General features: G+C 42.1%; 1 protein-coding gene across 3 annotated transcripts in view; it reads right to left on the bottom strand.

The window, feature by feature from the left end:
- LOC117382515 (B-cell lymphoma/leukemia 11A-like) overlaps nucleotides 1–11,663 on the bottom strand; it is a 38,651-nt gene extending 26,988 nt beyond the window's left edge. The window contains exons 1-3 of one of the 3 annotated variants that reach the window (XM_033979715.2): nucleotides 11,389–11,663; nucleotides 2,572–2,670; nucleotides 2,188–2,505 (exon numbers count right to left, since the gene is read on the bottom strand). In XM_033979715.2, the coding sequence (XP_033835606.1) occupies nucleotides 2,188–2,505; nucleotides 2,572–2,670; nucleotides 11,389–11,443 (472 nt within the window). In that variant the 5' untranslated portion in view covers nucleotides 11,444–11,663. Of the gene's footprint in view, nucleotides 1–2,115; nucleotides 2,671–11,388 lie in introns of all 3 variants that reach the window. The other 2 variants (XM_055227071.1, XM_055227072.1) reach the window with 2 other exon arrangements.
- Nucleotides 11,664–12,994: the final 1,331 nt, after the last annotated feature.

Here is a 12,994-nt window from a genome sequence, read left to right as displayed (position 1 = left end):
ACATCAAAATCTGAACTAACCCTGGACTGACCCTGAAATAAACCTGGACTAAACCTGGACCAGGATGAAATGAAGTGCACACCAGTACTAAACCAGGAACAAACCCAAACAAGTTCAGCCATAGTAAACATCTATCTCCATCTCTCCACCCGTCTCTTTCTCCTCTCACTCTCTCTCTCTCTCTCCTCCTTCCTCCTTTTCCTCCCTCCCTCCCTCCCACTCTCTCTCTCTCCCTCTCTCTTTCTCTCTCTCTCTCTCTCTCTCTCTCTCTCTCTCTCTCTCCTCCTTCCTCCTTTTCCTCCCTCCCACTCTCTCTCTCTCCCTCTCTCTTTCTCTCTCTCTGGCCTTCTCTCCCTCTTCCTCTGTCTTTACAGTATAAATGAAAGGCCAGTGCTGGAAAAAGTCATTTATTTCCCTCCCTAATTATTTGTTTCTTTGGTGTATGTTTTAATTAAAGTGTTCTAAATGAGCCTCTCCAGAGGAGGAGAGAGAGCAGAAAATGGAGCTGTGGACAGAGTTTGGCCCAAAATGAAAAAGTGTAAAACATGAAACAGGAGTTAGCGAACATTTTAACTGACCCAAATTTAAACGTGTCACCGATGTTACATAACACAGAGGCATCTAGAGGAGTGGGGTTCATTCATTTTGGGTTGGTTTTTAAATATAGTCAAATCAGTTCTGTAAGATTAACATCTTAATTAACATCAAATCAAAGCTGATATTTGAATTCTCACAATTAGCAAATAACAATAGTGACAGTCAAGAATTAAATGTCAGAACTAAATGTCTGTGTGTCAGATGCCCTCCCTGTGTCTCCATGGGGTCTTATTTGTCTTATTCTGATGTGTAAAACCTGCTCACCCTGTAGTTTAGACCTCTACAAACATGTTCTGAAATACATGGGTTTCTTGGATTAGTTTAAAATTCATTACAAGATTACAGTCTTGTCTCAAAAGTAAAAGACACTGGATGAGTTTAAAATGTGCACATTGAACTGAAAGGTGCGGGAAAGGGATAGACCAATACATCAATTGACCAATACATCGGGCCACTATTTGCACTTTTTAGCCTATCAGCTATCAGTTTCAAATCTCCGGCAGAGGCTGATATTTTGTTTTGGTCAACCAGCTGCCAACCAGTTTTTTATTTGTTTTTTTTTTCATTTTTGACTTTAATTTCTTTTTGCAAAGACAGGGTGGTAGATGAGTTTGTAATCTATTAAAATTTTATATTTGGGGAAATAATATCAATATCTGCACTACATATCAGCCAAAAAAATATTGGCAGACATCATAAACCATTGGTCAATCTCTAGTGCAGGAGAGTGTAAAGGAAATTTAGACAGGATGCAAGAAAATAAGAAAAGCAAAAAATTAATAAATACATCAAATAAATACAATAAAAGCAATCTTAGACCGTGTAACTTTCTGGAGGTGGCACATCACATGAATGATTTCATGTAAATAGAAAGTTAAAACTATACTTCAAAACATTCAATAGAACAACATTTCCATGGAAACAAGTAGCAGGAGGGCCAAACAATAGTCAGGTTTGTGGAGATGCAAGCCCACATGCATGTTTTTCAGTGCAATAAAAACATTCAAAATGAAAAGGTTTATTTTGGTAATTTTTTTAGGTAAAAAGTTACACAGTGTGGCTTTAAGAAAATTAGTTGAAATGTGGGTGTAATCATTTTAACATTAATTAAAAGCAAACAAAATAATGATAAACTACATTAACCCCAACCTCAAAGCAAATTAAGTTTCAAAATGTATTTGCTTTTTTTTTTTTTTTTTTAACTATGTGACCTGCTGATACTTTGTCAGGTTTTACACTTCTCAAGGTTGTGTTTCAGTCTCCATTTAAACACCAAGCGTCTCAAAACAGAAATCAGCATTTACCAAATGAGACTACATTCCCCCACAATGCACCAGGAGACCTAGCATTACAAACATGTCCAGCATATATGTCATATGTCAGCACATATACGACAGAGAGGTGTTAACAGACGAGACAACATCCCCACAATGCACCAGGAGGCTCTGCACGACAAACATGTGCTGTGTCATATATCAGCACACACAGAACAGAGTACAAGGTGTTACCAGACAAAACTACATCCCCCACAATGCACCAGGAGTTTTATGTTATACACCAGCACATACAGGACAGAATGAGAGGAGTTACCTGGAATCGGCTCCAGTTTGGGGCAGATTCCCCTGGGAGACACCATCTTGTCTTCGTGTCCTTCGGCGAGAGAGGCTTGGACCCCCACCTCCACAGGCCGCCGCCCCCTCAGCACCGCGGGCGAGGGGGTGAGCGCCAGGGCAGGGGACGGCGACGGCGGTTTGTCCAGGCCCCGCCCACCCATGGTTAGGCAGGAAGGACCACGGCATCGCTTCCTTTTATGGTCGATGAAGAGGATTATGTCGGCCAATGGGAATGTAGCCTGGCACTGTCCACAGGTGAGCAGGTCCTGTTCAGGTGAGGGGACGTCGAGACGGGTCGGCAGGTCGGGGCGGGTCGGCAGGTCGGGGCGGCTCAGCAGGTCGGGGCGGGTCGGTGGTGGCTCCAGGCGGGACAGGACAGAGCCTAGAGGAGGGTGACCACTCAACCCAGAGTCCAGCAGCTCTTCAGCGGGAACCACAGCTCCGGACACTGGCTCTGCGGCTGGAGGAGGGAGAGAGTGAGGGAGAGAGGAGAGAGAGGAGGGAGAGAGGAGGGAGAGAGGAGGGAGAGGAGTGAGGAGAGACAGGAGAGAAGAGAAGAGGGTTAATCTGGGGTTGTATTCACTCAGAACAACAGTCACTAAGGCCAGAAACACATTACACACATGTAAAAACTGCACTTTCCAGACACATTTTTGGCCTGCGTTAAAAGTGAATGGGCAGAGGTGTGTGTATGGAGCAGAGTGTCACATGTAGATTCCCAACCTATTTTTGACGTAAGTGTTTATTCCATGCAAAATCCATAGAATGCATGCATCTGTTATTGTATTTTTGCAATTACCAACAGCACAACACACTCACGGGGCAGTTAAAGGGGGGTTATTATGCAAAATTTTTCTACTATGTTATAAAATTATTCCTTGATTTAAAAAAAAAAGCTTTAGTAGTTTCAGATGTCTTCCATGCATGTTTGAGTAATTTAATAATCTCCCCTGGGCCGTATTTGAACCCTTCTTATGGTTTGCAGTACGATCCTGTCCAAAGCTCCGCCCACAAGTCTACATCACCCATGCACACATGACAATTATACATAAATATACAAAAGCATGATACAAAACTGTACACAGCAACTTGCAAATGCGATGTGAAGTAGTAGCGAAAAGCACATCCATTGTAAGGGGGGGTGACTTAGTACAGAGAGCAAAGGGAGGGTAGACTCAGACTGTCAAAAAAACAAAAGTGAAACTTATAAAACATGCTAATACGTTGTTTTCGGCCAATATGGCATTTTCAAAACACCATATATCATGTGTAAGCAGTTAATACCCCGCTGAAGTGTAATACCCTTTTTTAAGAATCATTTAAAGGGGCTCAGGTTCAGAAACACTGTCAGTTTGTGCTTTGAAATGTTTGGGTTTTTTTTTAAATCCTGGCGTTTTTTGTGGTCAGCCTGCACAGATGGTAAATACAAACCTACTCAGCTAGTTATTTTTACTGCGGACCTGTTACAAGAGGCTCTACACACACGGTGCAGTCTGATCGTCTTTTCTCAGTGACAAAACACACAGAGCCGAGGACATCCTGAGCTACGGCCGTCCTCATTCTGGTGCAGGCCCGTCCACTGAAATGTCCAAACCCGGGGCAAGAACACAACCTGTGGGTCAGTGGATTTGATCGCTCAACCGATGATGTTTATGTCGAGAGCAGGATTCGAACCTTCAAACCTTCAGACACTCTACAAACTGAGCTACTGTCGTCCCTTAATAGGATGAACCTCCCTAAAACCCTGTGGCCCGGGACAACACACCTCTTTGTCCCCTCCTCCCCGTCTACTCCCCTGCTCTGATGCACAGCTGTGATTTCACAAACTCACACACTTAATCACTGTCTGTTTGGGGCCTTAGTGCTCGCCCTCCAACCAGAGAGTCCCCAGTTAAATTCTCATCACAGTATTTTGCATCAGTAAAAAGTGATTTCCTGAATTCCTCTCATCTCTAGTTGGACACCGCTTTCATTTATGGCCTTGACTGTTTGAGAACTGCTGCTCTCAGAATGTATGGATTCATCAAAGACGACAATACTGCATTTTTCTGTCGGGTCCTTTCAAAATTACAACTAAAAACACAACGTTCACTTCAAATCCAGAGAAACAGCGTGTTAGCATGTTTAGCGTGTATTTCTTCTCTCCTCTCTCTTCTTCCCTCTATCCCTCTCTCTAATTTATTCTATTATTGATAACCGCTCTTCTAACATGAAAACCTATACTTGTCCCATAATGCGGAATTCCAGTGTTGCAACGTAAAGTACAAAACAGCAGGAGAACTGTAGGAAAATACGCACAAAAACAATTTATAAATACAAAAAGGGCTGCAGTATTTCAGTAGTGGACTAGTTAGCGATAATTTCTTCACCATCATGTTTTTTTCACAGGTAGCACAGGCAGCAGTACGATGTGATGACGAGAGGAGGAGAGGCGCAGAAAAAACGTGTGCGATGGAGAGAATGGATGAGATGAAGCAATGAATCCAAATCTGCGTTTTTAGATTTTAAAAAGCTGTTTTTAGACAATGCAGCGGGGAGGGGAGGGGGCTCATTGTTCAGGAGACATGTTTGTTTTTTTTAAGGCCTTTCTGCACCGAGGAGGGAGACATGTCCATATTGTGCGATATTTGAGCCTTAACCAATATATTTCCAGGCACATTTTAGCACATGTATGATGAAATGGTTTAATATTGTCCACATATTGTTGTCAGAAGATTTTTTTATTTTTTTTTTAGCCGGCTGAGACTCGGAAGAGCACAGAGAAAGAGAGAAAGAGAGAAAAGAGGTGAAAAGAGGAGGACAAGACTGACAAGACTGGAACTTTAGATAAAATATAGCCATGGATGAATAAGGAGTTACACCAAACACCGATCCTTTTACTATAGGCACACACACGTCTGTCTCAACGTAGGTGTGTGTGTTTGTGTGTGTGTGTGGGCAGAACTCAGCCGGGCACACGTTCTGTTCTGTCTGCAGACACAAACTTACAGGCCACATCGAGAATTGCCCTCACCTTTAAGAAAACCAGGGCCGTGCTGTGCTCAGATGAACAAATATCTCAAGTGAAATTTATACATATGTTGTGTTTCTACGGTGTTACGTTACTCAAATTTCAAACTCAGTTTTGATTATGAAAAGGCTTACAACTCAGAACTAGGGTTGAATTGAGAAAAAAATGTGTAATTGCTATTTTTTCTGACAAAGTTCACATTTTAAAAGCTAAAAGACTGAAATCTGAACTGACGAACTACTGTAAGAATCAAATTTCAGAGCATGTTTGTACAGATCTAAACTACAGGGTTAGTAGTTTCTGTTTTGTTTGTTTTTGTTTGTTTTTTTGCATGACATTTTGTTGTTTCTGAAGGAAATTATGGTACTTAAAAAATTGCAGCCTTTGCCATTTGCTAATTGCTAATTGCGTCCATTTAAACTGCAACTTTAATTCACTTGGGTTTAATCTTCAGCCGTACTCAGGACTAAACATGGAGGATCAGTTTTATGCAGCTAAAATCTGGAGCAGTCTTCCTGAAGATGTGGGACAAGTCTCAGCCTCAAAACGTTTCTGTCATGACTGAAACATTTGAGATCTGACTTTGGGAGGTTTTTTGATGAAAATATCAGAGAATAAAAACAGAAGACTGACTTCATCTCCACATTTGTCTGTCTAAAACTGAAAAATGGGTCAGATTTGAGAAAGTATAAAAAAATCCAATTAAAAACCTTTATTTCCCTTTATGAACACAAATATGAACCAGTCTAAATATAGTGTTTACGACTTTATAATCTTATGAACGGGGTGAGCAATATATCTAAAAATATAATATCATAATAGTTGTCCTGGAGATATACAAAATGAGAACATCAAGCTGAAGAAAAATAACACAAGCAGAAATCTATAGTGCAATCTCCCAATAACAGTATAAAGCAAATCTCTGCACTTTTGTGGTTCATTCGTGTTTCGTGCAGCACTTGATCCCCAGCCAAGACATTTACAGACACATTTTAGCACATTCCTGATGAAATGTTAAAGAAATTGAGATATTTGTTTTGATGAAACTGCTCTTAAACAACACTATCAACTGCCTGATACTGGTCCAATGGTGGAATGTAACATAGTAAAAGTACTGTTCTTAAGTATAGGTATCTGTACTTTACTTAAGTCAGTTTCACAGTAGGCACTTTTTACTTTTTCTTCACTACATTTGAGAGAATGTATCTGTACTGCCTACTCCACTATATTTTTTAACTGAAAACTACTATTTTATTATTGTTTGAGACCTGTTAAAAAGGCTGAGGAGTTACTTTTAACACATTCATAATTTGAGTAAACAAGAATATACAAATAAAACAGTTAGGAAAATTGATTCAGTTTTTTTTTTTTTTTTTTCTGTTGAACAAAATTCACAAATCTTTATCAAAATCGATATATTTGAAGCTTTATAAGATCTCAGAATCTGTGCGAAATACTTTTTACTCTTTAGGTGAATTTTTAACATGCACTTTAATACTTTTACATAGATTCTTTTCATATGATACTTTTATTTGAGTATTTTTTGCTCCGGTATGTACTTTTACCTAAGTAACAAAATTGAATACTTCTTCCACCAGTGTGCTGGCCTATGGAAGTACATGACTACTGTACAACGCAGGGACCACCCACTCATCAGAGACAACACTCCTCTCTCAGCGCGGAGGCCATTTTGAGAACCTACGAATCCGTTCTTCAAATGTAAGATCAGGTCAATTTTGGATTTAGCCAGAAATAAATACGTTTGCCCAATAATGACAATTTGAATCGTCCTTAAAAATACAAGGCTGAAACGCAAGCTTTGGCAGAAGTAACTTGGCTGTGAACTACAACATTTTACACCCGATCAGGATCATTCACTTTTGAGAGAAGAGTGAAATCTGAACTTTAAACTGATCCAAGAATTTCATGGATTTTCGGACATGTTTGTAGAGGTCTTAAGATTTTACACAGAATAAAACCGCATGGAGACACAGGGAGGGCATCTGACACACAGGGACATTTCAGAACATGTTTGTAGAGCTCTAAACTACAGAGTCAGCAGCTTTTACACGTCAGAATAAGACACTATGGAGACACGGGAAGGGCATCTGACACACAGGGACATAAAATCACCTTAATAATTACAGCGTTAGTCGTTCCATATTTGCACTCATTCAAACCGCACTTTGGCTTAGATCGTGGACTACATGACTGAAAGTTCAAATCTTCCACGACCACATGCACACATGCCGTACAGTCGAGATGAAACACACACTCCAGGGCATCTGAGAGAAAACAGCTCTGAATGAAGTCTCAAAATGGCTCCACCAAACACACACCATTCCTCAAGTGTGTGACAGCTCATGTGGTTATTCCATGTTGTCATTGTAAATATAGTTTGATGTTAAGATTCTAATTGTGTGTAATCGTTTTTGCCATTTCACACATGTTATCAGGTCTTTAAATGTATTTGTTGGGGTTTAAGTACCAGACAAATGTGAAAATGCTATGAGATTACCTGCTAAAACTTTTTTTCTATTTTTAAATATTGCACTTTTTGCAGCATTTTTACAGATGGGACAAGGCACAATTCCCACAAAACAAAAAGAGGTACAAAACTGGTTCCACAAGAATGAGAAAACATGAGATTTTAAAATAATTCCTCATATTTAAACTGCGGCATTCAGTTGTTACATATGGCCTCACATTTTGTAGTTATTTTATTTCATATTTTTCTTCCTGAATAGTTTAGAAACTAGAAGAAATCTAAGTCACCAACACAGAGCTTGTTTTTGTCCAATCTAAACAAAACACTTCACAAAATCTCACAAGATCTCGTGCCACAAGGTCTCGCGAGATCTTGTCCCATCCCTAGCATTTTGTGTAATAAACAATATACTCGATATTCAAATTTTGCACATCTTGAAAACAATATTCACCGTGTCAAATGTTTACAATCTGCTCATGCACCTTTAGATCACATAACGAACATGAATCAATAATGAGAGATCAGTGGAGCTGCTTTTCGCTCGTTCTAGAGGCCAATCGGAGACAGACTGAAGGAAGTGTCTGAAGATTTGGTTGTTTTTTCACATTTATGAATAAACACAATAAAAATGATTCCCTTTTCTCAAGAATACAGTCAAAATATTTACTCAGAATGAACCGAGTTTGTGCTGAACCGTGTGAGTTTAGGTCATATAAGTCTGGGCCATTCTTCCACTAGATCCACGCTTGAAATGTACAAAAATGCTTTCAATAGATTCGACTTAGGACGATAGGTTATGTTAATTTAAAATTCATAGTTCGTGCAACAGCAAGACACCAAAATCAGGTTTCATTTTCTGTCAGTTTGTAAGGTGACAAATTTTCCAACAATTTCCAACTTAAAGAAACACTCACATCACAAAAGCTGCGGTTTGCGAAATATAAAACGGCAAAGGACGGTTTTGGTTTTCAAGCAACTCTTTGTTTTAGGAAGACACACACACATGTAACATATGCGCCCGAATTAGGACAGTAATGCCACCTCTTTTCTCTCCTCTTTCTCTCCCCCTCTCTCTCTTTCTTTTTCCTTCTCTCTCCTCTTCTTTCTCTCCTCCTCTACTGTCTCTTGTCTCAAATCCTAAAGAATCCCCCCGAAATCTTTCCGAAAATAACCGAATTTCACATCTGCATAAGTCCCTCACCTTTTAAGACCGGCTCAAATCGGACACGCGAAAAGAAGACGGAAAGAAAAGCGAATTAAGAAGGATTTGGAGAGAGGGAGAGAGATGGAGGGATGGAGGAAGAGACGTAGAGAGAGAGAGAGAAGAGGAGAGGGGCAGGTTGCGATTTGGCACGGCTCACGGATGCTATTTTAAGACAATGCAGAGAGAAGAGGCGTTGACAAAATATGAAGAATTATTTACCAAAGACGAAGGAAAAGAAATGTAAGATTTGTTTTTAAAAAAGGCCTCGGAATTTGAGCAAAAGCCAAACGTGAAATACAGTAACAGTTTGTGGTTATTTCGCAAAAGGAAGAAACATTTTGATTTGAATTATAAGCCAAATTGCAAAAGAAAAGGGTCAGAAATGGCTTTGCTACGTTGGACAAATTGGGTTTATGAAAGAATTTGATCTATGGCAGTTTGTCGCGTTTCATAATTTAAAGAAAGCATTTTAATTAAACCCATAAAAAATAGGTTATGCTCATGCAAAAAACTCACGATGTCTTTGCTGTTGCACAAAATTGCTGTATGTTTCAGAGTCTACAGTCGTGATACTCAAAGTGCAATTAGAAATAAAAATTCAAATCCTCAAATTGTAAAGCAAATGTGAACAATGACTGAGAAAATAGAGCATTATTAGATTTGAGTTTCGTTAGAATTTTAAATAAGGGCCTATAGTGTAAGTGAATATCAGAGAGATACATCCAAACTCAGAGGGAGGAAGAGGAGGAGGAGGAAGAGGAGGGACAGTGATCGTGAAGTGAGAAGAAATCATTAGTAAAAGAATCCAAATAAGTCTGCGTGAAGGGTTTAGTGGGTCGTGTTTCGTTCACTAAGAGAGGAGGGAAAGGGGAAAGTGGGTGGCCTTGCGGAGATATTCTACACTGATCTAATTCTGTATAAGTCGAGAAACTGGAAAGCTGTTCGGAAATCTTGATCGAAATATTCACTTCTGCGTTTTGTATCTGACTCACTTTAGCTGCTATACATCTGTTTGAAAGGTGTAATTAGAAACAGGAGCAAAAACAGAACAACTATGCACAGAATTATGATCTATTGATTCAACATCTTAAAACTATAAGGTAAATACAGATTACTGCACTTAGAATATTAAAACTGAGGAGTGGAATTAGATATGGGTCTTTTCTTTTAAGATTAGAGGATCATAATTATGGTCAAATTAAAATTAAATTTGATCCACGTTTGTTGATTTTTGCAAGTCATTGTCCTACAGTCTGTAAACTGTTCTTAGCTTCACTAATCAATTACTGTTTTTACACTTTTACAACTGAATGTTATGATGTATTTTGTAATAAGAGAAAATAAGTGCAGGGGTGGTCCAGGAAATATGGGTAAAGATCTAAAATCTGCCGTGAAAAATATCGGAGCAAATCTGATTTTTTTTTTAAAAGCGCTTATGGGACAATTCTGTGTTTCCAAATTGCGCAGCTCTCGCCTCGTGTTTGGGGGTTTGGGGATGGGGGGGTGTTCTCGTCCCCCTCCCCCTCCTCCCCCTCCCGTCCCACAGTCCCGCGCGCGCCGTATATTTTGAGGAGGTGAGTGTCTAAATGGGGAGTCCGCGGAGATGTCACGAGCAGCGTGTGTGGCGAGTCCACGTTACGCACGGACCCTGTTTCTGGTCGCACTCTGCCTCCTAGCGGTCACTGTGGGAGCTGTCCACTGCTCTGCTTCAGTCTTGTCACCTACACCGGACCGTGCGTCGCGCTCGACTCGCGCACAAACCGCCATAGAAACGAGGAACGAGCGAATTTGGCGACTATCACAATTTCATTTTGGACGCTTTCAGTTTTAATTTCACAATTGGGCAAATGTTTGGCTTTTGTTTTTAGATAAACGTTTTTGTTGCTGTTGTTGTTGTTCTTGCTATAAATCTATTAAATTTTGTTTCAGATGGAAATTTCAATTTATAAGAAAGAATTTGGCATGTCATTAGACATTGTATTAACCTTGGTTTTGGAACAGAATCCGTGCGTAAAAGCGAGCGTGTAGTCCATTGGTCAAACGCGCTGTGAGGGAATGTGAACTTATACAAGACTCAAAATGAGCCGTCCTGTTGCTGACTTAAGCCTGAAACACTCAACTGTAGTTAAAAAGTAAATTATATTCGTGTATTGCTGAGTGTTTGCGTAAAAGTGCGCTTTAAATCCATTTAAGGGAAAATCCGGGGTGAGATTATTCCAAAGTGACAAAAACAAGAGAGGTGGGTGCTCCACGCAGAGGCACGTAAACGAGGAGAGAAGGCGAAGAAGAGCCGAAGAAGAGCCGATGAGGAGCCGAAGGGGAGCCGAGAAGAAGCCGAGGAGGAGCGGACAGTAGCGGAGAGACGTGACAGCAGCCCGGGGAAAACTTCTGCATTGCCCCGTGTCCGGAGTAAAGTCCACCGCGAGTCCGCGCTTCCACCTGCGGGCAGAGAGTTGAGAGAGCGGGTTGTACTTACGGGAGAAGTCCCTCTTGCTCAAGTGCTGCGGTTTGCCTTGTTTTCTGCGCGACATGGCGAGCGGTGGCAGCGGCGGCGATCAGCGGCAGACTGCGCGGAGGTGGAGGTTCACATCGGGGGGACGAGACGAGCCAGGGTCCGCGTCAGGAGCGGCAGAAGCGGCGACAGGAGCGGCGACAGCGGCAGCATCAACCGGCCACTGAGGGACAGGGTATCCGCTACGGCCAGACTTTGACATCCACGTGCCCGCCCCGGTAATCAATTACAAATATGACAAAGATGGCGCAAAGGAGGCGAGGATGGATCTCGGGATGGAAGGCGTCATGGCTTTTTTGAGAGGAGCCGTGTGTGCGCTCGGACCAACGGATGGATAGAGAGAGAGGGAGAGAGAGAAATGGCCCACCACGCCACCGACCCGACCCCCCTCTCCTCTCCTGCCTCCCCCCCTCTTCCTCCCCCGCGGCCCCCCCGTGTTTGGTTGAGCCGCAAGTTCAAGTGCATGGACGTGACGAACTCACGGAGAGAGAGAGATAGGAGAGAGAGAGCGAGGCAGCCACGGGACGGACACACGACAGTACAACATGGGCAGGGCAAGGCGAAACGGTAGCCCCCCCAATGTCCCCTCCCGCCTGCCAAGCACCGAGCAGCGGCGAGGAGAGGAGAGCCAGCCCCCCGGAGCGCGGAGAGGCGAGGGGAGGGGGTAGAACAACACCAATGGACGGTCATTAGGAAAAGAGGGTTGGACATTGACAGTGGAAGCCAATGGACTCAGAGATCAACGGGGGGGAGGGTGTGTGTGGGGGGGTGGCGGACGAGAGGCACTTAGAGCGGGGAGAGGGAGGCGAGAGGGGCCGGTGAACGCGGAGGAGGTGGTTCTAATGAAAGCAATATGCACAGAGTGTGTGTGAGAGAGAGCGAGAGAGAGAGAGAGGGAGAGGAGAGGTGGTGGACGCCGAGACAGAGGCGCAGGGCATGGGCTGAGAGAGCGGTCAGAGCGCGGAGAGTCAGCGCGGGGAAGCAGCGAATACAACCACCATCGGGCATGGGAAAGACGTGTTGTAACGTGTGAATAATAGAGAGATAGCACAAAAGACAGATTAATTTGGTCAGTGGGACAGGCCAGGGATATTTTTAGATGATTTTACGCATTGGTTGTGTTGAGAATTGAGTGGGCATTGAGCGAACCACGGTGCAGCCTGTCCGTGTTATCAGACATAATATTGTTTTAGTGTGTAAACAAAATAGAAAGAGGCGAATAAAGAGTTAAAGATTAAAACACGAGGTTACGGTCATTGGAGACGGTTTTACGCGCTGATTATGGATCGGGGGGAAGGGGACACTACGTTACCGAAGCGCACGACTTTTTCAAATGGAGGCCGAACGGAAAATCACTTAATGAAGTCACAAGCCACCACTACCAGATCAATAATACCTATATGTTCTTTATAAAGCGTCCACTCAAGTATTAGTAAGTAGAGAAACAGCTAAAATGATTACGCACCTACATCAAAATTCCGTCATTAATTCGAGACAGTAGAACGTGGTGTGTCCCTCTCTCAGACTGAGCAGGAGCTTTCATAAGCACAATTTAGAAAAGAAAATAAAC

The sequence above is a fragment of the Periophthalmus magnuspinnatus genome, chromosome 15 (genome assembly GCF_009829125.3).
Source record: "Periophthalmus magnuspinnatus isolate fPerMag1 chromosome 15, fPerMag1.2.pri, whole genome shotgun sequence".
Lineage (NCBI taxonomy): Eukaryota > Metazoa > Chordata > Actinopteri > Gobiiformes > Gobiidae > Periophthalmus > Periophthalmus magnuspinnatus.
Note: the sequence above shows the minus strand (reverse complement) of the source record. Positions and strands in the feature narration are given on the sequence as shown.